This window comes from Chroicocephalus ridibundus, chromosome 1 (genome assembly GCF_963924245.1).
Source record: "Chroicocephalus ridibundus chromosome 1, bChrRid1.1, whole genome shotgun sequence".
NCBI classification, from domain to species: domain Eukaryota; kingdom Metazoa; phylum Chordata; class Aves; order Charadriiformes; family Laridae; genus Chroicocephalus; species Chroicocephalus ridibundus.
The window spans coordinates 177,174,572-177,199,467 of record NC_086284.1 but is presented as its reverse complement, the minus strand read 5'-3'; the positions used below and the strand labels follow the sequence as shown (position 1 = coordinate 177,199,467).

General features: G+C 37.2%; 1 protein-coding gene across 4 annotated transcripts in view; it reads right to left on the bottom strand.

Moving 5' to 3' along the window:
* Positions 1 to 12,293: 12,293 nt before the first annotated feature.
* Positions 12,294 to 24,896, bottom strand: part of PAWR (pro-apoptotic WT1 regulator) — an 82,004-nt gene continuing 69,401 nt past the window's right edge. For all 4 annotated transcript variants that reach the window (XM_063322873.1, XM_063322874.1, XM_063322871.1 and 1 more), the window contains exons 5-7: positions 18,932 to 19,079; positions 17,797 to 17,901; positions 12,294 to 13,039 (exon numbers count right to left, since the gene is read on the bottom strand). In XM_063322873.1, coding sequence (XP_063178943.1) covers positions 12,953 to 13,039; positions 17,797 to 17,901; positions 18,932 to 19,079 — 340 coding nt within the window. In that variant the 3' untranslated portion in view covers positions 12,294 to 12,952. The remainder of the gene's footprint in view (positions 13,040 to 17,796; positions 17,902 to 18,931; positions 19,080 to 24,896) is intronic.

The following is a 24,896-nucleotide window of genomic DNA, read 5'->3' as shown; positions in this document are numbered from 1 at the left end:
GATTCTCTCACAGACCTTACTCTTACTTGGCTGTGATTCAAAGGAACAGGTTATCACTGCGAGCGACACCGGTCTGCGGAGTTTGCAGCGCTCGGTCCTCACTACGGCTGCTCGTAGGCTAATTCCCCCTTTCCTCAGTGAAGGAAGTCCCATCACAGCTACTCCATTTCTCTTCACGAACTGCCTTTGAAATTCCGGCTGGTTCTTGCAGAGCTTGCGAACTCCCAGATTTCTCTGCGGTTCCATGGAACTGCTTGGAATTTGCTCCTGCTTCTGCCGAACCCTCTTCATCCCCTGCCGATACTCTCTCATTTCTCCTTTTATTGCGTATCACTGAGACAATTTTAAAAACTACACGTGCCAAATACACTTTCAAAATATAGCTGAAAATAGATAGTGAGTTTTAAGCCTTGTACTGTTTACCAAAGCTCTTATAGGCTTAATAGCAGCATATAGATTTTTTTTATCAGCTGAGAGCTCACAAAAGCTGTAGCCTTTAAAAGCTTATCTGCCCAAAGGGGAAGAACCTCCCGGCTCTCACCTTTCACAGCCCATAGTCTGGATGCCTTTCTGGTTGACTGCTATTATTTTGCTGAGCGCTGGGACAGGCTGTCTGCTGGCAAGGGGACTCCAGCCACCCTCCTCTCGCCTTTGACTTACTGTGCCTGGTTTGTTTTAAAGCCATTTTGCAACGTCCTGTTCTTTTTACACGGACCCCCTCTTCTGTCCCTTCCTGCTTCCTCTGCACCCCATAGCTATTGCTCTCCATTGCACTAAAGAAATACAAGGAAAGACAAAAATCACTATGGATGAGGACTTTTCCAGAGGTTCAGCACAGCCTGGCTACTGTGGTAACTTATTTCCATGCCAACATACCAACCCAACAGCATTGTCTTTTCCCCTCCCAAGCCAAACATCATCATCCCGTACAAATATACTCCCTGCCGGCGGATTTACCAGCACCTCCATCCCTACCTGCCGCCCAGCCTGACCTTTGCTCGCGTTCCCGTCTCTCACCGACACACCCCGAATTCTGGCTGTAACACACAGAACACAAAATACTGCAGCAGAGCTGCCACGAAGTCGAGCATTGTAAAAAGCGTAGTTAAAGACAAAAGGCTGTACAACGCACCCAGCCTTTTCCCCACCTGTATGACACTGCATTTGCAGCAGAGGCCTGCTTTCCCTGGCCTCGCACCTTCCCATCCTCGGCTTGGGATCCTGCAGCCACGTAAGTAAGAAGTGCAGCAGGACACACGTATTCGGGCTTTGCAACTCACCAGGCAGAACGCGACTCACTCAGAACTTGGGCTAAATAAAAGTGTTTCCTATTCTCCGTTGGAAAAAGGTCTGATGTTTAGTTATATTGTGTGCTCATCAGGATATTATTTTATAGGGATCTGATTTCTTAAGCACTGAAAGAAATGCTCTACAGAATGTCATTTTGTCTCTTCTTACAAGTGCCAAGAACACTTACAAGCCAAATAATGTAACGTTATGCAGGGGACAAAACCAGGGGAAAAAAGTTCTGTCCACGATTTCAAATTTGGATGCTTTATACAAAGTGTTTTAATTTCTTAAAAGGTGATTAAAGTTCACTAAAATCCAAAGTAACCCTTGCCAAGATCTCAAAACAGTTTATGATTTCAGTTCTCGCATGATGAGGAGGAAAAATATGTTTTTGTTTCCATCTCTTTGGTGAGGAGATATGGCACCGTGCCAGATCCCAAGGAGGAAAGTTCTCCTTGGTGCCAATGCCTCGTAAACTGCATCCTGTGTCTCACTGCCTCGCTGCTCAACGCCGCAGCCGACAAATCAATGGCTGACTTGCTCCAAAACCTTCCTGAGTACTGGGACACGCTGTTATTTGCAGAAGAACAGTGGGAAAGACGGGTAAAAATTTCACAGAGGAAGAGCGGACGAAGAACGTGACACTTTGCCAATTCGCAAATAAATGGAAGCTGATTCATCCCGACCAGTGGGTTTTCGTATCAGCTACTCGGTTAATGATACTGCCCTGAAATATGTTGGTTCAGCTGTCTGGCTGCGGCAGCTTAGTGGACAGCACAGTCTATCACCCCGGGCACGGCCTGGGAGAGGAAAAAAACCAAACAGAAAGTCCTGACCTATAACTCTTCCTGCCTGCGCAGGTACTTCACTTGTTTACTTTCTGCAATCACACAGCTCCGACCGCAGCACGGGGCCAGAAAAGATTGGCTAATACATTCAAATATTGAGTATTTGGCAGCATCCATACCGGCACTTCCTGAACCCTTCTGTTAAGTGGTTTTGCCTCCGTGGCATTAAAAAATGAGTAAAATACACAGAACGCTCCAATTGCAGAGGTAAACAGTAATCTGCTGGGACAACCTCCCTTAGATTTATAATGTAAACTGAACTATATTTCAGATAAGCACTAAAAAGCACAAGAGGTATCAATAAGGCAAGAGATAACAGAAGAAAATGAAACCCAGAAAAAGGACAATTACACTTTTCTACTGCAGAAACCTCAAGTAGTCAAATGAGATCTACTTGTCTTTGTTTGAAGTGTCGTAAGAACAATTCAATGCTGTTGAAGAAAAAACGGATAGTGAAGCGAGATGTGAAAAGCTCGAGTCTTTATTTACCTATAGATTAGACAGAAGCACCAAAGGAAAACACCTGAGAAGTCTGCATCTTCCCTTACCTGTGGAATAGACAGACCAAAGACATCAGCTTTATTCATCCATTTCAGGAATACACTGGCCTTTTGGATATAGCCTAGTTTTTACTTTGAATATTTTTTTGACCTCTCATCTGAGCTAACGCCCGATTTACGGCCTTGCTGTGGATTTCTATGACCAGAATTCCGAATGGTGTATTGCTCCGCGTGGCAGAAGTAGCCCCATGAACACCTGCCTATCACTGCTGCCTCTGAATCACTGAACATTTCCACTTCTTATTACAAATCCCAAAGAACAATCCACTTTCTTTTACTGGTGGAGTAAGTTACAGAGTTATTGCCAGGAACAGCTTCCAAGTACTGGAATACGCTCCCCCAGAAGGAAGCCAGTGCAGTTCTTTTTGCTCCCAACTGCCTCAGCTGCAATATTAACAGCATTCAAAAAGCCATGTAAACTGAGTGGACAGGTTGCCAAATAAAAAGGATGTGTTTCCTACACAGAGTTTCTCAGTGGAGACTACCAACAGCTGCTTAGAAGGGACCTGAATGAAGAACCACAGCACCTTTCCCGAGATCCTTACCCAGTCCTGGGCTTTTACAGTTGAACGCACCCAGAGGAGTATCCTCCTGCTGCTGCTATTCAATCAAAAATACACATACGAGGTCCCAGTGAAACAGACGAAGTTAAGAAAGTGAGTAATGAACGGTACTGAATACTAAAGAAAGGAGGAAAACCTAAATAATGTTTACTTTTACCTAATTTTTAAGCAGTCTTAGGTATTAGTTATAATACAGTTAATAAACAGTGCAGCTCTTGCAGGAACACGACTTTCAAGCCACCAATTTTTGGATGAAAATTTTTAGTATTATAAAATGATGGATCGTTACACAAACAGCAAACTACTAGTTCTAGTTAGCATTTCCTGTACCAAAACAGTTAATTTTTCAAACAAGTATAGCTATTTAAATGGGTGTAATGGAAGCACCTGAGCATAGATTTTTTCAGTTACATAAAATATCTTTCTAACCTCATAAACTTAAACCTATGATACACATATTTGTAATTATTCTAAGTGTTTTTAAAAAATCATACAAGCACCACCACTTGAGAATAGGCACAGTGAATTACATTTAAATGTACTCAATTACTTCACTCAGTAGCATTATGTTCAGGGTGCTTTTTAAAGAGATTTTTTTTATTTTGTTCAGTAACACTTGCACACTACAAAGGCTGTTGTCTTTTGCTTTTCAAAAAAAATCTCTCAGCGGTTGTTGAAGACAACTTTGTCATCTTTAAATCAGCAGGATGTGGTGACAGGGCTCTCAATGCAAGCAAATCAGAAGTCCCTCATAAGGTAATGATGCTTCAGCATCATCCCACCATATCCCAAGAAGCAGCTCTGTCACATTTCTGCTAGGGATCTGAATACCTGGGGCTAGCCCTAAACATTCCCAAATCAAACATACTAAGCGATATCACTGCAGTACTACCACAAATCAAGGAATATTTAGAAAGTAACGTCCAAAATGTCTACTGACTAATCTACAGCCTAGTGTGGTCTAGGAAAGACATGATAAAAGCCGTGATTTTAAATAGTAATTTGGATTTCTTGGGGGGTGGAAACTCACATTCTTTTAAGTATTTGTGCAAAGGTGACCAAACGTGGAGACCATGTTTTTCTCATAAAAACACTATATTGTAGTGATAACTGGAACAATTTTTAGATCTTTATAAAATAAATCAATTCAGTTTGTCATCCCTTCCTTACCAAAAACTACATGAAAAAAATGTTGGAGAAAACCTACATTTTCTTCATTCTCACACACCTATTCCTCTCCCTAACATTCAATCCTGCAGTCTCAACCCATACATTTTCACCTAATTTTCTCCCTGCTTTCAATCATCTTTATAAATCCTACAATCTGGAGAGTGAAAATTGAAAGTGGCCAGTCTCTTTTGAATGTCACTTCTCATATAAAGCCACAGCAACACAATTACAGGATTTTTAAAGAGATATTTTGTTACAAAATATAGTGAGCAGAAGCAGTTAAATGGGAAGAAAGAGTGATTCAGTTGGGAACAATTAGCATTTTCTATATAATTGCTTCACAGAGAAATACGAGAGTTATTTCTACAGAGTCTCAACTTGCAAAGCTTCAGTGGTTTTATTGTCCCCACCCATTAAATATATTTGGTAGCTGGCTGTAACCACACTTACACTGTTGCAATCAAAATTTTAAACTCTAAAATGCATCATTGTTGTAACGAGCCTTCAGGCAAAAGCAGAGATTAACATTTCTGAGAGAGAGAAAAACAAAGATTTCATTCCACAGGCTCTCAGTCTGCAAAATCTGATTTCCAGAGATAAATACTAATGGAGAATGTGTCAAGATGCCAATTATCAAGCTGCAGCTTTCTCACATACAATCTTGTGCAACAGAAAAACACTGGTTTTCTTTTAAACTATGCTTTGGGTTCTTGGAAAATACCCTGGTACAACCAAAAGACAAGAGTTAATGCTGCTTTGTGCATAAGATTACGCAATAGCTCGTTGAATGAGCCTGTAATTCCTAAATATCTTCAGGTCATTTCATCAAGGGAAACCCATAAAAATTGCGTGAGTTCCCGCCCTAAAAGACTAAGCAGAGATTAAGTTCTCATTTTTGCTGCCACCACATTGTAAGCGCATCCTTTTGCTATTTCAGAAGGCATGAACTCATTAGCCTTAACACCTAAAGTAGTCAACAAGATCAATTATAAAACCTGTTAATCAGCATTTCTGTTTACCAGAAAAAAGGCACCAAATATGCATACATTTTCATTACCTCCCTCCTATTAAAGAAATTCCAGTTCTCAAAACAAAGTTTGATACCTATGTTATTTAATATTCTTAAAAATTTAGGGCATATTGATCAAAAATCAACATAGACTTGGATTATTGTCTCTGCAGTGTGGATAAGACTTTCAACTTTTGTTGTCGGTAAGAGTGCTCTACCACATAACAAATACCTATGAGTCAAAGGTGTTAATTAAAGATATCAATGATGGCACCTCTTACCTCGATGATTCTCTCTAAAACGTACACAATTATTGCCAAAGTTTACTGTTTCATCTCTCAGCAATTAACATCACAGACACATTTCTTGAAGAAAGCCCAAAATGCAAAGAAAAACGTAAGAGAGTCTCACTTTTCCTACTCTGTCATTAGCAACATCCACTACAAACCCATCACTAATTACTAACCATGTTATGTATGGTTTGGCCCAAACTAGTAGAAAATGCAAGACAGTCAATTCTGGAGTTCTGCTGTTTTCTTTACTATGTTAAGATACTTGCAGGACTTGGGTGTGCAGAGACAACTGAGTTCCCTAGAAGCCCATCAATAACTCCCAAGGCTCCCTCAGAAACACTACTGGATTTTCTTTTTAGCCAGATTTTCCTCAATGAAGAAAACAAGGATTTACAGACTTCTTTTGATCTTTAAGGGCTCAAATCTGCTCCTAGAACTTTTTCAAAGACATTTAACTTCTAGTGCTTGTTAAAAGGAGGCCTGGAGGTTTGGGGTTTGTTGAGGTGAGCACCCTCATCGGACTATAAAATGAACCCCATTTAAAGGTGTTAAGATTAAAAAAGTCCTCTCTGGAGGCAGCAACTTTGACTTCAAGAAAAGGCCTAGGGGACCTGACATTGCCTAAGAAAACTAAGAGCTGTGTTTTTACGTGGTTTAAAGACACCACCCATTTCCTAACCCAATATGAAAACATGTCAAATGCTTAATATTACTTCAAATGTCTTGAGTGGAGCCAGAAATTGCCAGTCAATTTTGCTTAAACAGAATTCACTACTGAGGTATCAGCAAGGGAGACTATCGTTACAGGCTGTGTAATTAGACCTTCCTGCTCAAGGAACACCAAGTGAAATGGCAGCATCAGCTTCCAAACGCGAAGGGTTGTCAGCTGCTAGACTGGAAGGCCTCAGCTGCAAACCTGTAGATGCAGGTGTAAACCCACTAGACCTCCACAGAGAATTGCGCTATTTGGGATTGTTAGATACACATCAGATAAGACATCCCCGTTGTTGACTCCTGCCCAAACGCCTTCCATACGGCAACGTTGCTCTTACATGTGATATTCCTACAAAGTTTCCTTCTTATTTTTAACAGTTGGAGACTAACAGAACTTCTTATGCTATAACTAGAGCATTGGATCATCTCAATAGCCACATCAATATTCAATCCCTCTCAAAACCTTGGTAAGTTCTTGGTGTACCAGAGAAACTTCCAGCAGCAGTACTTGCCAGGGTAATTATTCACCAAGAAGAAAACTTTCTCATACAAATGTTTGAGGTCTGTTTAAGGAAGGAAAGAAATCCAGCAAAGAATAGTTTTATGGACATTGTTACTCTTCATAGATACCACTTGAAGGTTCTAGCAGAACAAGGGAAACAAGAAGATACCAAAATTATAAAAGAGAAAGGAAGAAATGGGCTGTAAGAGAAAAGTTAGAATATCCACAGGAAAACATACCAAGTGCTAAGATCAGGTAGGTATCGTATGGCAAGTCCAGTGACTAAAGAACACAGAACAGGCACTTGTGTACTTGGAGCTAGAGTTTCCCAGCAAGAGTGAAGAACCTAAAATGCCAAAGGCAAAAACTGACGAGGACATACTTTTGTATTTTAAAACAAAATCCAAAGGCCACTGGGCTTTCATAAAGGAAGTCAACTGTAGGAGTAATAATCCTAAACAGAACTCACCTAATATTTTAAAATTTACTAAGTGCAAACTCTCATGCTGTCTTAACCATAAAATAAGCACGGTGTTGAATGCACGGTTTCTTATGGCATTTATGTTTCAAGTTGTTTTTTCAAAACAACATTACAAACTGTGATATAGTTATTCTCTCCCTGGGGTTTACTGATGATCCATTTGTTCTTTTTATGTGTCTCTGCAGCAACGATGAAAAGGCGGTTGTCTTTAATGATTCTGCCTGTGCAGGAGAAGAGAACATGTACTCACACAGGAATTTCAGAAGCAAAATCTATTGTGAAGCCAATTCCCTTCGTTTGTGTAGAAGCAGCACTGTCAAATCCTTCATTACCTTGTCCTGGGAAGGGCTGTACTTTAACTTTGAAGTATGGGAAAAGGTCATTTCCATCTAATTGATGGAAGGATACTCACTACGTTCCTGAAGCAGAAAATTAGTAGAGTGGAAATATGCAGATTTCTCTCTCGTGTGTGTGCAAACACATGCACACTTGAAGAATTTAATCTGAATACAAAAATAATTCTAGCAGTTCAGGCTGGGAGCTTCCCCGTATGGGTGACGAATCCAGTTAGAATTTTAGTCGGACAATATTAATTCTCCTTTAAACAGAATAAGTAGTCAGCCTGGATTAAAAAGAATTTTGTTTTATTTGGAAAAAGGCACACAGTCTTTATTGTTAGATTAAACACGTATCTTTTACCTGCAATAGTAAGAATCTCAACATTATTTTTAATCTGATATCACAAGTAGTATCACAACTAGTCAATGTTCAAAACTAAAATGGATATTCAGTTATTTATCACTTAATGACACTTCAACTTTTTAAAGGCATAAAATGGATATTTAAAAAAAAAAAAAAAAGACTCTCCATTATGATTGAGACTATTTTCAGAGGAAAACTCAACTACCACAATTTTTCCAGAACAGAAAAATCCCAACCAGCCCTGAACAAGAACAGTTACACCAGAAATCCAGAAATCAAAGCCAAAGGATTAAATTAACAAGGTAATGTACATCTGCTATAGTACAAGGAGAAATGGTAGACGGAGATTTGCTACAGTCAGTCAACATACTTAGATGATCATGAATGCTACTATACTATAATACACATCAAAGTCCTTTTTGTCCTGGATATAATTAAGTAGTCTTAAAGAAATGCTTAATAACAGAAGTAGAAACGCTTCTAGCAATGCTGGTGTCAATACCTTCCACAGGTATCGACACCAGAATGACTGGCATGGAACAGATCTGTAGTAAACTTCTATACCAAATTAAGTGACAAGATCCAGAATTCATTTCTTCCATTTTTAACAAAACTTTGAAGTATAACCCTTAGCTCCTCCGTCTCAGCAGCTACAGGTACCATCACAAATTTATTTTTTTTACGGTACTAAGTTTTTAACTCATGGCTTGCAACGGTAACTTTTCCAACTAAAACAGTTGTTTCTTATTTAAAATGACAGATGTTTATGATCATTAATACTGATGCAAATGGACCGATTCAACTGACATCTTCATAAGGGGTCTGAGCCCAATACTGCCACTCAGTCATATGTTAATCCATAGTTATTACTCATGTATTTGTTTCCCAATAATTACCTTTCCTCTTGGCTACTAATACTGATTTGTTTCAATTCAAGGAGGAAATAGCCACAAAGAATTTACAAAATGAGACAGCTGGAGTCAGTGTAACTCTGCTCTCCTAGCAAAATGTTAAAATGTAATTTGATCTCCAGTATTCCTTTTGGTCTCTCTTACGGTAGCAAGTTTCCAAGCTGTAACGATACCAGACAAGTTGAAAATAGCTTTGATGTAGGTTAATCAGTTGCTCCCAACATATGAAAATCCCTGTATCTTTTGGAGTGGTTATGCCAATCACAAATCTTTCCACAGCTAATTCTCAGTACAGCTGAATAATAAAAAAAAAAATAATCATGAGGTTATACTTCCTACTTTGGAAGTTATTGATTTATTTCTTGTTACCCTCTTTTCTCACTCAACCTCTCAAATTCAGAGCCAACCTAACACGGAAATAATTCATATCTCCAAATGTGTAAATACAAATCTGGTAATTAACCAAGAAATATTTGCTCTAAAGACAGAAGAAACACTCATTTGCAAATACAGACTGTACTATTTCAGTTAATATATACATCAAGTAACACTGAAATCAAACATGGCCATTTAGTTATTTAAAAAATGAAAAATGAGCCATTTTGAATTTCCTTGTAAAAATCACCAACATTTATATATGGTCAAACTTCCTTAGGAAATTAATCCCACAAACGTTAGTGCATGATATCAACGACAAAAATATTTCTGCACAATTTTAACCATCAGCTCTGGATGCAGTATATGTTTTCTACACAACAGTATGTGACCATAACAGGAGTATCATTTTGCATTATCAAAATAGGAATTATGCGCTGTTCACTATTAAAAGTATCTTGAAAAAAACCCTGTCTTATTTGCTTTAGTCAAAGGAAGTACTTCTCTGTTTAAATTTCTTAGATGATCCAAGTTACCCAGAAATGCAGATGCTAGACCTAAGCAGTTTGGTATGAATTTTAAGACATGAAAGTTCAGAGATCTCCAAGAGACTTACCCATACTGTTAATATTGCATACTAATACCTCCTCCCCTCCCACCCCACCCCCTGCCCTAGTAAATTAATTTAGCCTGCGTACATCAATACCCATATTCATTCAGGAATCAGACAGCCTTCCCAAGTGAGGTGGGTTCCCACTTAAAGCAGTCTCTCTGCTTTTAAAAATCACACAATTGAGAACAGTTGAGGTATTGGACTGGTGAGGACGTGGACATGGATTAGCGAATCCCTGGTAAGGTAGCTGATTTAACACCTTCAGACCACCTAGGATAAAAACTTATTCTATGTTTTAGCTTGACTAGAAGGGTACCCTACTGAAATAAAAAGATAATGGCAAGTAATGACTAGACAATTACTAATATTCTAGTTTTCCTAGAAAATATTCTAATATTCTATTTTTCCTAGAACTACTAAACTTCTTCCACAGTCTGATAACGTAAGTAATAATGAATTGTTATTGACATTTTTCCAAAAAGCTATCTAAATCTTCCAAACTGTCAGCAGATGCGTTATGCTTCAAGATACAATTTGTTGGAATTTTTAAAACCATGAGGAGCTTTACATTTATATAATAATACACAACAACAATAATGTCCTGAGGTACTTCATCTGTGAGTTCCCAACAGTTCCTTTGTTCACATGTTCTGTCTGAAGCATTACTCGTTTCAATATTTGGAAACTCCCCCTGCCAGTACTTCTTCCAGGTAGGGTATCAGAAGTACTTCTGCCAAATATTCCTGTCAGCTGGATGTCCAAGTTTTAACAAGATACACTCATTTTGGCATTACTGCTGCTAAGTCGTAGTCAATACACATGCAAACCAAGAAGTAGTAATATGAAGGTAAGTAATTCTTGTTTACGTTCTTTGTTGTTATTGTTCTTTGGTTTAAAATGTATGTGAAATATAGTTTATGAAATATCTCACTTACAACTTCGCATTAACATCTGTGTGTTCTGCATTAACTCCTTAATGACGCTTCAATATGTTTGACATCCCATGCCGTAAATCGGTATGTATATTTCCTACTTAGAACACAGAGATGGAAATCAGATGTTCTTCCAGAGAAAGTTTCATATTTATTCAGAAGGCACACAACTCAACTTATTTTTTTATTACTTTAAATTTTTTAATTTCGTGAAACTGAAAAATTAAGGGACTTCTTATTGTTTGAGTAATATTAACAGCAATATTCATTGGTGTATACCGTACTTCAGAGGGCCTATACAACCCCCCCCATACCATTTAAACCCCTGAGTAAAGGTTTTAAATGGTGTCCCACGGGTTCTCATCCACTGTGAAGGAAAACATCAAGGCATCCTGGAATATAAGTGTCTTCAAAAATACTTTAAAGCTTTGAAAAGTTCCTTCTCATTAGAATACACAAATAATAACCTATTCTATATCCAAAACAATCCAAGGCATTAACAGTAATACCTGGATTTGAAATTTAAGAAACTCTTACAGTCATTAAATACACATTACAAAAACAATTGGCAAATGTGACAAGGTGATCATTATTATATATTAGTTGCCTTTAAGTTTGAAGGTAACAAAAACTATATGCATGCAACTTACTGATACCAAACTTCAAAATTGTCAAGAAAAAGCCTGGACTCTTCAAAATGTTTTTATTTCTAGTGTCCTGACTCAAATGACATATACATTTATTCTGATCAGGAACTAAAAATATGCTGTATCAAGATGAAATAAAGTACATCAAACTTCAGCCTGACAAGAATTTTAAGAAAAGAAGTGTTAACTGAGGTCTGTGGTTAATGTCAAGTGAAAATTTTGTCTACTATCATGTTACAGAAGAATCAATATGCAGTCATAACTGGATTGTAGCATCTAAACAGGCACTTTTTAAACACCATGTTAATTTAAAATCAAGGATAAAAGGTTTTTTTTAAACCACTTGATGTTTCAAAAGGGCATGAATCACTTGTATGCCTCTCTGCTTTGTTATGTACAAATATTTTCACCCAGCTTAAAAAATGAAAAGATCAAAAAACTCATATTGGTTATGATCACTACAAATTTTAAGATGACAGCTTTAAGTATAAGAGTATTGCAAAAGTGTCTTTGCTAAAATGAAAGCTCCAGGCTTTGTTCGAATTCTCAACACAGCAAACAAACTTACTGTCTGATAGCAAACTTGCATTTCAGCTTTAAAATAAACTGCAGTGCACAACTTCAATATGATTCTAAGAACTCATTAATGCTGATACCACAGGTGATTTATTGTTTTTTGGGTTTTCTTTTTTTTTTTCTTTTTTCTTTTTTTTTTTTTTTAATAAACCCTCCCCCTTCTGCCAGAATACTGTTATACAGAAAAAAAAATGCTACTCTATTATTGTCAGTCTTTCAGATACGGTAAAAAAAACCCTCAACAAACAAGAGTTTTAGAGCAAGTAATCAATCTGCAAAATGTTATACATCAGTAATAAGGCATCCACTTTACAGCTGCTTAAACAAAAAAGGAAATATTTCCCAAAATATGTACTTTGGATCTGTGTAAACAAAGCTTATATGTATTACTACTTCCATTCATTTCAAAAATATACACCCACATGGACTGAAAGTGATCTTGGTGCGATGAGTTTTAAATTACTGTAATTTACCCAGATGTAATCTGAAGATACAAAACCCAAATATTTTTTAACTTAATATTTTGAAATATGTCAAAACATTTAATTATTCTTATGTGAAAAGAAAGCTAAAAATATACCCCAAATTTGATGCCATTTCATTGAATGAAGAAGAAAGTACTATGAAAATAAACATTCATCTGGTTTCCTAACAATAAATATAAAGACAGTTATTATAACATACTGCAACACAGGAAGTATTACCATATTGACCTTAATGTTCAATCAGTAGTTTTTAAATCTTTCCTCATTGAGGCTTGAATCTTCTACCTTGTCAGCTGTCCAACAACTTTTAAGAGGGTTTTATTTTCTTGCTTCAATTGTTCATTTTCATCTTCTATATCATCTAGGTCCTGCGAAAGGAAAAAGAAACACTTCTCAGGACATAAATTCAAACTCACAATTATTAGCAGCAGCAATTTAGCATCTTAACTCTGAAATGAAGAAGCTGGTAGAATTAGTGTCCCAGTAGCTACCCTTGAATCTGTTAAATCAGCCTTTTCCCAAGTGTTACTGTAATTACAAAACTTTAATATTATATTCCCATGTACAAGCACCTTTAAATGGAAACATATAATCAAAACTAAAGCTACAGCAGGAATTAATGCATCAATAAACCAAAATGAATGGGTGTGATTGTTTTATTGGCGTATACAGAGAGTGTATTAGTCAGCTATTGCCTCTGCTCCCCAGACTGTGCTTGTCTGCAACTATCCCGCTCACATATACACATCACCGGTTATTACTGCTTTGTGTTTTAAATTAAGTACTAAAATTTTCAGAAAAAGTACTGCCTGCTCATTATTTTTTTTTTTTTCATTTTCTGTGAAAAAACTTAAAAAGTATTTTGTAACTTATGTCTAAACTGCTACTAAAAGAACAGACAGCATACACAGTAATAATGGGTGCTTAATAAAATAGATTGCTCCCACCCCAAAGGTCCATCCCTCCTGCACCAACTACCACATTTATCCAGTTCCCATTTCATTTCCTCACTTCCTACCAAGTTTTTGCAAGCCTTTAAAGTAGAAACCAGTGAAACTGGCTGTTTAATGTAAGCATTACTCTGGTAAAAATAATTTCACTGTACAAAAAAACCCCCAAACATGGAAGAAAGAGAATGAGAACGAAAAAATGACAGAACAGAAGAGTGACCTCAAGGACAGCACTTTATTGAGGAGGAAAATGAAAGGCGGGCAAAGGAGGAAGAACCAGGATTCTCATCAGAGATCATGGATGCCTTTTGACTGAAATCTGCAAGACCCTACTGTTGCCATGCTAGATTAAACATAAAACTATAGTAAAGATTTTCTCTCTCTTGTTCCTTTAAGTTGTTAAGCAGTGTTTGACATTCAGAGATTATTTTCTTGTTTCTTTTTAGCAGGGTCAATCCAGAAGCGCATGCTAGAGATGTTGTGTTTAATCTGTATCATGATTCTTAAAAGCCTCTTCAGTTTGCCAAGCCAAAATCCATACCGCAATACCTTTGCAATTACTTTATTGTTTTTGTAACGTGGAATCAAGAAACCGCTAGCAGAAATTCCTCTTTGCCTCACAGAAGTACTGCTGCATCACAGGACGAATGACTTCCAAGAAAAGCATTTGACCACTCCGACATAACAGATACAAGTGACTTTAACATCTAAACACAGAAAGTTCTGATGGATAGCTACTATAAACACAGTTTACTATGTAATTTTAAGAAGCACACTTTATTTTCTGTCTTGTGCAGTTCAGATCAATAATCAGGCAGAAGGGACAACACTTTTTCAATAAAGTGATAGGTTATTTAGTTCAGTATACATAATACTGTGTTTCAACTTGTTGTTAACCTAGCCATCAGATGCCTCAATTAAAGCTTACCTAAAAACCTTCTGTTTAAAAATGTCTGTAATTTACTCAAAATAAAAATAGTAAAAGTTTGTGAAATGTTTATGCTGCAAAAATAACATTCCAAAGATTTCTACGAGTAAGTGTTTTTTGAATATGAGCCAGGAAAAATAACTACTGAAGTTTAAATATCTACAGAAACGATGGACTGAGAGAAGCAGGTGGGTTTTGCCACTCTGATATTTAAAGTTTCTTATTCAAAATTACAACACTAATTTATGCTTATTAGTAAAAAAGACGCAATAGCAGGAAAGTTTGGACTTCACATACCAAAGGAACCAATAACTACACAACTGACACTAATTGGATTATAAATCCTCACTGACAGACTCTCTCCAAACACCCATTTAACTACAATGACATCTTAGTGAGGTCAGAGATGACCAAGTGTAAACTAGTCAACAGCTGAACTTAGCCTACAAATATTTAAATGTCTTGAGATGCCTTTCCCTTCAGACATCTGAGGTTTTTATGAAGCAATTACCCTTTTCTTACAAAAAACATGGCAGACATACTTTTAGTGGCTAATGTACTGCAGTGAAAGAATGCCATTTATGACAGAAAACCTTTTCCATTTCTCTATATAAATGCAGCTCGTGTTCTTTAAGTATCTTTGTGATGTACTGACTGATCTCAGTAAAAATATATTGTTACATTAAAACATATTTACTTAAAACAAGAGTAAGTCTGCCAAGAAGTCTTCAGGATTCTTGGAAAAAGTTTTTCAAGTGTAACACAAGACCTTTGCCAATCAAGGATGCACCCATGCTTATGAACTGATTGAATCTTCTAGAAAAAGCATTTCTGTAAATATGAGGACTGAGCAGTCAGAAAGCTATGCAATAAAATGGCATTTTAAGAACTTATTTATTCTTTCCATATCTGTGCAACTTAACATGCAATAACTGCATATTTTGATAAATAGAAAAGACGGAGAAATACCATGAATGTGTAGGTGGTCAAATTTAGAGACCCCTATTTAGATTGCCTACCAGCAAAACTTTTTAAAACGATCTCTGCATAAGCTCACTAAGTAAAGTTTAGTCCTCAGGACATCTTTTTGTCTGAGCAGAGGCTGAAGATCACAACTGTTCTTCCATGCAAAGCATCCAATCCTGATGCCAATTCTACAGAGTAACGTTCCATGAAGAACAGATGGATGTCCAAGTGCTGGCTCTCATTATCTCAGTTATGACAATACACCTTAGGCAAATATAACTGCCCTATTAACTTCAATAGCCTTCTATCATAGGAATGATGCAGTATATTTGTAGCTTTTCTTAATATTCTAAACTTTTCCTCTTTCTAAATCCACTTGGATAGCCAATGTAGAAGCAATCTCAAATCCAAGAACTATTAAAGAAAGAAAGTACAACTGTATCTGTTTTAATGGAAGCATCACTTGAGACGTGGGTTCAAACTTTTGTAAGAAGGCAAATTATTATGCTGGTTATAAAGTCAAAAGACAGCTATTTCATCATTAAGAAAAGCCCAACGGATGCAAACATAAATAACTTGCACTGAAATTAAGCTAACAATGTTATAGCTATGGTAAATGCTGACCTGTTGGAGAAAAAAAGCCATTCTCTTCTGCGTTTAAGAGAAGCTACCTAGGGAGCACCAATGAGATGGCTTTGTAGATCTGATGGAAAAGTACAATTTTAGTCATTGTATAATAAAGAGACTTTTGAAAGGACCGTATTATGTTTTATGTTTTCTTTCCACATAACAGGCAGAAACTGCGGTCATACTTAACAGAGGCAAGGCACAGGCACCTGACTTTACTACAAATGTTCAAAGATGGTTTCTAGTCAGAAACTCGATGGATTTAATTTAGGACATCATACTTCAAATATAGCAGAAAAAATGTCGTTTCTGGAACAGCAAAGCTCACAAACAGACATGGTCCTAAAACACAAGCTTGCAGTGAGTTAGGTTCTTTTGATTTGTTCTTTCTGACCTCTGAGTCAGGAAGCCAGGGGTGATCAGCAGTATTAAGTAGCTTTGCCATCCATTATGTAGAAGGAATGAACACCTGCCTTGACTGTAATAAGGTCATCAGCTTAGATGTGACAGATTCTTTGCAGAATCGAATACTGGCATAAAGACTAATTCCTCAATTAAAACAGAAATCTCTCCAAACCAGACAATATTTCACGTATCCTACAGATTAACTTCCAACTTCCTTTATTAAAAAAAAAATAAATAGATACATGTTTCAGAATAATCTCACGCCCTTTTGTTCTCTAGATTAGGTTGCAAACTTGTGAATGCTGTTCTACTTTGTCATAAATGTATAGCGCAAAATGAAAAGTCTGCCACTATGCGCACAGATTTATTGCCTCCCTTCAAGGCTGGACTGACCAAAGCCAGTTCTGAATTTTTTTTCTGAATTTTTATGGGAACATCTGCACTGGACTAGTAGACATGTATTTCCCTAGTACATCCAGGCTCTGCACCTCAGCCAGGAAGTGCAAGATGAGGTCACTAATCCACTCTGTGAAAGAGTTCCAGTCTGCCCTTAAAACTGGGACTTGTTAACCTGGTATCTTCTATCAACTTTAAAACTTCTCATCCTGTCCCATTCCCAAGCATGTGTCTCTCTTCTACCCTTCTCCTCCTGCCTACACACCTTGCCTAAGTGATCCTACCCCATGTCTCCTGCCCCCTGTCTTGTTCTGCCTTTACTCGGGAATCAACAACAAAGAGTATGAGAATGTCTGTCAGAATATAAAGCAGTTACTCCCAAATCATTCTAAGATCATCTAAACTATTATCAGTATTTAAAAGCTGACTAAAATGGAACTAAATTTATAATTACTTTGTCAAACAAAAGTACTGTGTTACAATTTATTGAGAAAACTGTCAAAATCCCAATTAATTACTTCCTGGTATGCTATGTATTGAATTTGGAAAGAAGAGGCAGTAAAAGAACACTTGCTTTTATAACCTTGTTCTACAAACATTTATAGCAACAAGAAATTCAGGTACTCCAATAACACAGAACTTTCGGAAGTTAGTCATGACAACCAGAAGTCATCTGGAAAAAATATACCTTATTGACATGCCTCTTGAAAAATTACACAAATACAAAAAAAATCCCCACACTTAATTCTCTCCTGACCTTGCCCAGTGGATGCAGGTGCCTGAAGAAAAGCACAGAGAATGCAGAGACTTGTATTCCCTCTATATCGCACCATATAAGAAAGCGTGTGCTTACCCTGTTTAATAAATCAATTTCTTCCTTCAGCTTTCCAATTAGTTCCTCTTTGTCCTGTGTCATCTTCATTAGTCGCGCATTTTCCTGTCTCTCCTTTGCAAGTTCCTAAAACCAGAATATGCACTGAAGTTTGAAATTTAATTTTTGGTTTTGAGAGACAGTTTTAAGTTATTACCACTTAAACAAACAAACAAAGAAGAAAAATTCAAACACATATGTGTGAATTTTGACTTTCTACAGGAAGTCAAACCCATGTCTTCAAGCCCTTACATTTCAAGGAGCTAAAGAATCGTGTCTAAGAAAATATTCTACCCACAGCAAACCTGTGTGGTATCTCCCATTCCAGAGATAATGTTTTAATCAATATTTAACTTAAGCATGAAACCAAAACTGGATAGGGGCCCAAAACAGAAGTAAGTAGATGTAGAGTATCAGCTTCTAAATTTGTTATATTGGGAGGGTTAGTCCCTTTCTGGGGGGTGGGGGGTGTTGGGGGTTTTTTTAACACTACCGTTAACAAGGAATGAAGACTCACTGTTAGATCTGTGGGCCTGAATGTGAGTAAAAATGGAAATGTCCATTAGGAATTCAGTAAATCAGGGTTCAGCATACTGAAAGAACGCCCTTAAATCTTCCTCTATTTTCTGTGTTACTGGCAGTTAAATTATTTCAGAAGGAAGCTGATTTGGAAGGGAGGATTATGGTGTAATTCACTCAAAGGCGGCTTCCCCAAGTCTTTAAAAAAATTAATAAAAAAAGTAGTAATTTCTACGAAATATGCTCTATTTTCATCTTTTCCAAAAAAAGACCTATTCAGATTGTGTTTACTTAGTAACTTTCATCCATACAAATTCAAGAATATTTGGCAAGTTACCCGTAAAAATCCACTTCAGAGGAAAACAGAGAAGCCAGATTACACAGATGACATTATTTAACAAAATACTGGTTTAGGTGGAAAACTCAGCTTTAACATTATTACATTTTCCCAAAATTGTTTGTATGAAGAACGTGTGAAATAATGAAAACTTCAAGCATTTAGCAACATTTCTATACATTTTACTTGCAAATTTCCCCACGGAGTTTCAGAAGTAATTTATTTCAGAGGTATGCCATGCAGATGTTACTTGGTACTTACCCTTTCAAGTTCCTCAATCCTCTTTTCCAAAGCGTTACTTGGTATGGAACTGCCCGAAGAATTTGCATCCCTGCTGTATCTGCTGTAAGTTGTCCTGTCTGTTCGGGAGTATCTATTTTGAGCATCATCTTCCGGTGCATTAGCTGTGCTACAAAGGCAAAGAGCAAATGAAACACTTAACAAAATGGAAACGATGGAAGTAACAAGAAGTGCTTTCCAAAGCACTCAACAGGTCAGTCTAGTAAACTGCAGAGAATTTATTTCACAGCTCTTGTGCTGCTGAGAACTCACTAAATTCACTGCCTCAGGGAGTCAAATATTTGGATAATGTAGATCTCATCACGTAGGTAATCAACTTTGAACACACACTTATCCTACCTTATTTTGAAAAATTTGAAAGTTTTATGAACTGTGCATATTAAAAACCTAGCTAAAAAACTTCATTTACAAGAGTAAAGTACCACTACAAAGTTTAAACCAAGCATCTTTTTAATCAGATGAGAACATAAAGGATGAAAAACAAGTACATGTCCAAAATGTAAGAAGCTTACACGTATCAACTGACTTTTCAGGAACTATGGATACGGCCTGGAAGGAACTGGAAAGCAAACCAAAGTGAGAAAGTGATGTGGCCCAACATATTAATTTTACACCATTTCCAAATATTTTACTTCAGAACTTGAATACACAGTGGTTTGTCATAGCTCAGTTGGCAGGCACTCACTAACTGATGGTATATTTTTTGTTTTAGATCATGTGTCTATTCCTTAAAAATCACTGCCATGGAATGTTAACAGATAAGCACTGCAAATGCACAGAAGCTAGCTTTAAAAAACCTTATGTCTTCTCCATTATGATTGCTATGTACAAAACCAGTGCTAATTAAAAAATATGAGAAGCCAAGCATTTTCAAAGCCACAAATTTATGTATTCCTCCCGTAGCTATTTCCTTCCTAGTAGCAATGTTATTTACCTGCAACATAGAATCTAATGAATAATTAAGAGCAGCAGAACAGAGTGCCCTGGGACCAGAAATACAGACCTTTCACTCCCCAATCCACCAAACCCACACTTATTTGACTTTGAAAATATACAGCTGAACAGCCAAAGACAAAAAAAATCCTGTTCAGTCTTCACCAGGAGAACACGAACGGAGACACTCAAAAGCCATCTGGACATGGTCCTGGGCAATCAGCTCTAGGTGGCCCTGCCTGAGCAAGGAGGTTGGAAAAGATGCCCTCCAGAGGTCCCTTCCAACCTCAACCAGCTTGTGATTCTGTGAAATCACACAGCTGAAATACGTATACAATGGTTTTCTAGAGCACCTCGGAAAAGAATAAAAAGTGCTATGAGTATTCTTGCAACATTTCCTTTAAAACATAGAAGAGTACGTGATTAATGTGTTCATTTAACAGTTTTGCATTTCATAACTCCAGAATACCCCTGCTGACAATGTGCAAATCTAGATGGATACAGTGCAAATCAAAAGCAGGAGTATCTGGCAAAAGGATGTCTTTTCATGGATATTAATATTATTTTGCTCCAGTACGTGTGAAGTTTCCAAGGCACATTGACACAATTGTAAGGAATTTTGTAGCTTGATGTTATTACCATATTTAGCACTGTTTATTCTTCATCTAGAAGTTTTTTTAAAAAAACATTTCTAGGACCGGATGCGCATATTGCAACACAACATAAGAGAAATATTTTAGCTTAACTCTATAAATTCTAGATCATTTAGCTTTCTGTAAGATGTGTTGTTTTGTGCTGTTAGTGTCTCAAGGACAGACCACACAAAAAAGGCTCAATTTTTCCATCGCTCAAAAATGAAACCTTTTGCCAATATACTGGAGTATCTCAGCTTGGTTCCAGTGAGTGATATTGGCAGATGCTCCTACAGGAAAGTTAGAAGAAAGAACACCTAGATAGGAAGGGTTTAATTAATGCTGAAAATTAAGACATTTTCTGTATTTTCCCTGAAGCTCACCCTCAAAAATTTCCTCACCTATTCCACTGGGGAGCAGACCCTACTGAACACATTCCCTTTCAGTATCAGCAAGTACAAAGGACATATCATGAAGACTTCTAGGAAATGGGATTTAAAAAAAAAAAAAAAAAAAAAACCACAAACATTTAAGGAGGCATTAATATGTAACCTAACACGAGGAACATGACATTAACAAAGTTCATTATTTTGGCTGTTATAACCTATGTCCATTACACAGCAACAGCAAAAAGGTATCATCTGAGACACAGTAGACATCTTTCACAAAGAACAGAATTTTAGTCTTCAGATACAATGTGACTTTGTGAGCCTTAAACAAGTAAGAAAACTTACCTAGAATAATAATAAGAACTTGGTGTCTATGCTTTACTAAGAGAAAATACCTATCAACCAGCCCCAACAAAGATATCTCTATGGAAATAAACCTGTACATTTTAATACATATCTATATATATATATATATAAAAATCTACTCTATATTTATAAATATATAACAACAATACTACTAATAATAATCATCATCATCTTCATAATCATCATGTCTGAACTGAAGACCTTTGTATACTACTAAGAAAACAAAATGGGTTTATCCCTTCTTTTGGTACGCACGTGACAGCAGAACCCATTTAGTTTGAGACTGCAACAGAAACCTTGCTTCTTCCACCTCCTCACTGAATAAAGGTTTACGTATACTTGTAACTTGGAAGTTGCTGGAATCTCACCAAAGGTACGAAAGAAAAGAAAGCCTACTGTCAGTAGAGGTACATTGGGTAAAAGCAGTCATTAGCACCAGATGAAAAATGATAGGGGTCTGCAACTTAAAAAAATTTTAGAGTCACTGTTTAAGAATGCAGTTCAAAATGTATTCCACTTTCTAGCATCGAAGTAACTTATGCATATAACTGTTTCAACATTTGCAGTTGAAACATCTAGCCATAGACTATGGCTGCAGGAAACCGTGTTTTTTAAATTATTTTTCAAGAAGAGTATCTGAGATTGTATTTGTAGCCATACACTGGATTAGAGTGTGCACCCGGAGAATCTATATGGATAGACACATTCCTCACTACTGCTTCAAAAGGGCATGTTCGACATGATGTTTAACAAAATTCAACTTGTTGTTCCATTAGCTTACTTTCAAGTAGCCACTATCAAACCTTCATTTTAAATGTGTATTCCTGTACTAGGATGCTGAAAACAGAAAACACTTTTGCAACTTAAGACAACTTGCTTTCCAAAGTTTTTTTTCTGGCTGTACTTAAATAAAAATCGTATCGCAAAATCAATCAACACTACAGTTTTGACTACTCTTACACAGAAACAAAAATTTTATTTTGTAATGATGTTCTAGTCATCATTTCCTTTAAAATAAAATCAGTTATTCACACAGGGATGGGTTTAACAGCAATATGACAGAAAGGTGGAATAAATCTTGCTCCTTCCAGCACCTCTTTGGTTCTCTCAATGTCTGTCTGAAGCACTGTCCAAATTGCCATTTCATCCAATTTAAATCAGTCAAAACCAGGTTTCAATTGATTTCAGCTAGGACACTCTTATTTTTATTGCCGGAATCTTGTAGCTACACTTGATTTGGAAACTCCTAATTAATTACATCGCTGCAATCCAGTCAGTTGCTCACAGCTGCTTTGGAAGAACGAGCAAAAGACAGTATTTCTAGATAGGACACCTTGGACTTCTGTTACTTCAGACTGCTTAAGCCGAGTCGGTGGCTTTCAGAGCTGAGCTAAGGCAAGGCAGTCTTGTTTTCTCGACAGCTGCACATTCCTAGCTCCCTCCACTTTTCCTGGCTCTGGCCTTCACGTGACTGAGTAGGAAACCATTCAAGGAGCCGGTGTGGCAATTCAGCAAAAAGGAAGCCATCAACTTGCTCCCTGAAGCAACACCCTGTCCGCTTGCATGAGCGCTGGCACAAGGGACAGTGAGGAACTGCAGCTGGCTCAACATAGACCATCAAAAACTTCTGCAGAAATAAACCCATAGTGTTTCTGCCTTCTCATAACATCAGCATTGGCTGAAAAGGAGAAGCAAAAGTCAAGAAAAGCACCTTGAGTGACTCCTGTCTATTTTAAGTGTTGGTACCTGCCCAGTAGTGGTCCTAATGTAACAAGCTAGATGAGACAGCGCTTCAACAGCCAACCCTCACTGCAAAACTCCCAAACACGGGTATGTAAGCAAGTCTGGGCACAGTGTTATGAAACAGTATTTTGCAGCTGTATTTTTTTGAATTAGCGAGACCACGGTTAGTGTGATGGAATGCAAATTGTTATACAGTTTAAGCTTTGCAGTAATCTAAAAACACTGAGCAAGAGAACTTCAGCAGCGCTCTTCAGAGCGCCTCTGAAGCACTCGCTTCTTCTCTTCCTGTGATCTCTTCTTCCTCATTTATTTTTCATCTCTTGCATGAATGTTAAACTTGAGTACAATGTAGTCTTTTAGAATTAGTGGGCAAGGAACTCTACCTGTTGAGTTCCATGTTAGTGTGCCATACTATCCTAAAAGAAGGGGAAAAAACCTCTCTGACATTTTTGTCTGGAAGCCATAAAACCATACCATATTGTATTCATTTCCACTAATAAACGAACTTATAAAGGGAACACACCCCTGAACCACTGAGATTTTAATCTATCTCTTTCTGTAAACTGATCCAGCCTGATCCGTCTGATCCATGAACCATGCAAAAAATCTTCTGAGTTATTTTAAATCCTGATTTGCAGGGTTTTCTTTTCAATTCAAGACATTTCTAAAAGAGCAGCTAGATTGGTTCAAAAGCTAGTAGACAGTCTTAGAAATAAGCTGCTAAAACAAATTATCTGTGCTTACAAAAATATTACCATGTGCACAAACATATCTTGCTTTACTGTTACATGCAAACAAACAAAATTTTTAGTTCACAGAACACAAGAGAAACATAATTCATGTTTACATGTAGATTACACTCAAATATTTCAATAAACAGAATACTCCTTATCATTCTCTTGTTCGAGAAATCAGTGAGGACACCAACTATGCTGATAGCATCAGACCTGAATCAAAATCATTCCTACTAATGTCAATGTGCTTGTCGCTTTAAAATAACTGCTCACAAAGCAGTGCAAAAACTGGTAGACCCAGTTGCAGTAATAGTAGTTTGGAATAGACAAGATGAGCCGTATCACATTAAGAAAAGCTTAGAGAAAAATGAAAGATGAGAAAGTTGATATGGGCTATTGCAACTGAAGGACACCCACACCTTTTAATCACCTGAAGCTCAGAGGCAGAACAGATGGCTGATCACAGCTCCCAGATACTCTCCTGAACCTGTCCTGCGGCCTTTGTGTCAGCATGACCTTGGAAGATTCTGGTCATGCTTTTAGTAGTTCTTACAGTACCACTCCAGATCACAATAGAAGCATCATTTTCTTTTGAAAATATTTCATGCAGTTAGTCACGCAACTACAAAGGAACCCCTCCACTAACTTTTAGAGTGTTAAGGGTGGAAATATCTGAAGTAATTTCAGAAGACAGACTACAATTATGGACTAAGAGCCTCATCCCAGACCTTTATTTACTTTACTGCATAAGGAGACAGGCTCAGTTTGCCGAAGTCAGCCAGAACAGAAGTAGAAAAACACAAGAACAGCCAGCAGAGTTCATTTGTAAACATGTCTTCCACTCAATGGACACTCAGGGAAATGGTTTTCTCAGCAATGTCATATAAATGTATAAAGATATAAATGTTTAACCACGGCTTGCTGCATCCATATAAGGCAAAGCAGCCAGTGTGTTTGATTAAATAGGTAGTAAAATCCGTGCAATTCCTTGAGCTCTGCAACATACTAAGAGAACAGTGATTCCATGAGAACACACAGCACAGATCTTTCTTCTCTGCTCTTAATTCTCTCTTGTCTTGTCAGGTCCAGGAGGCTGGGTCTCTCAATGCAGACATGAAAACAGCTACAT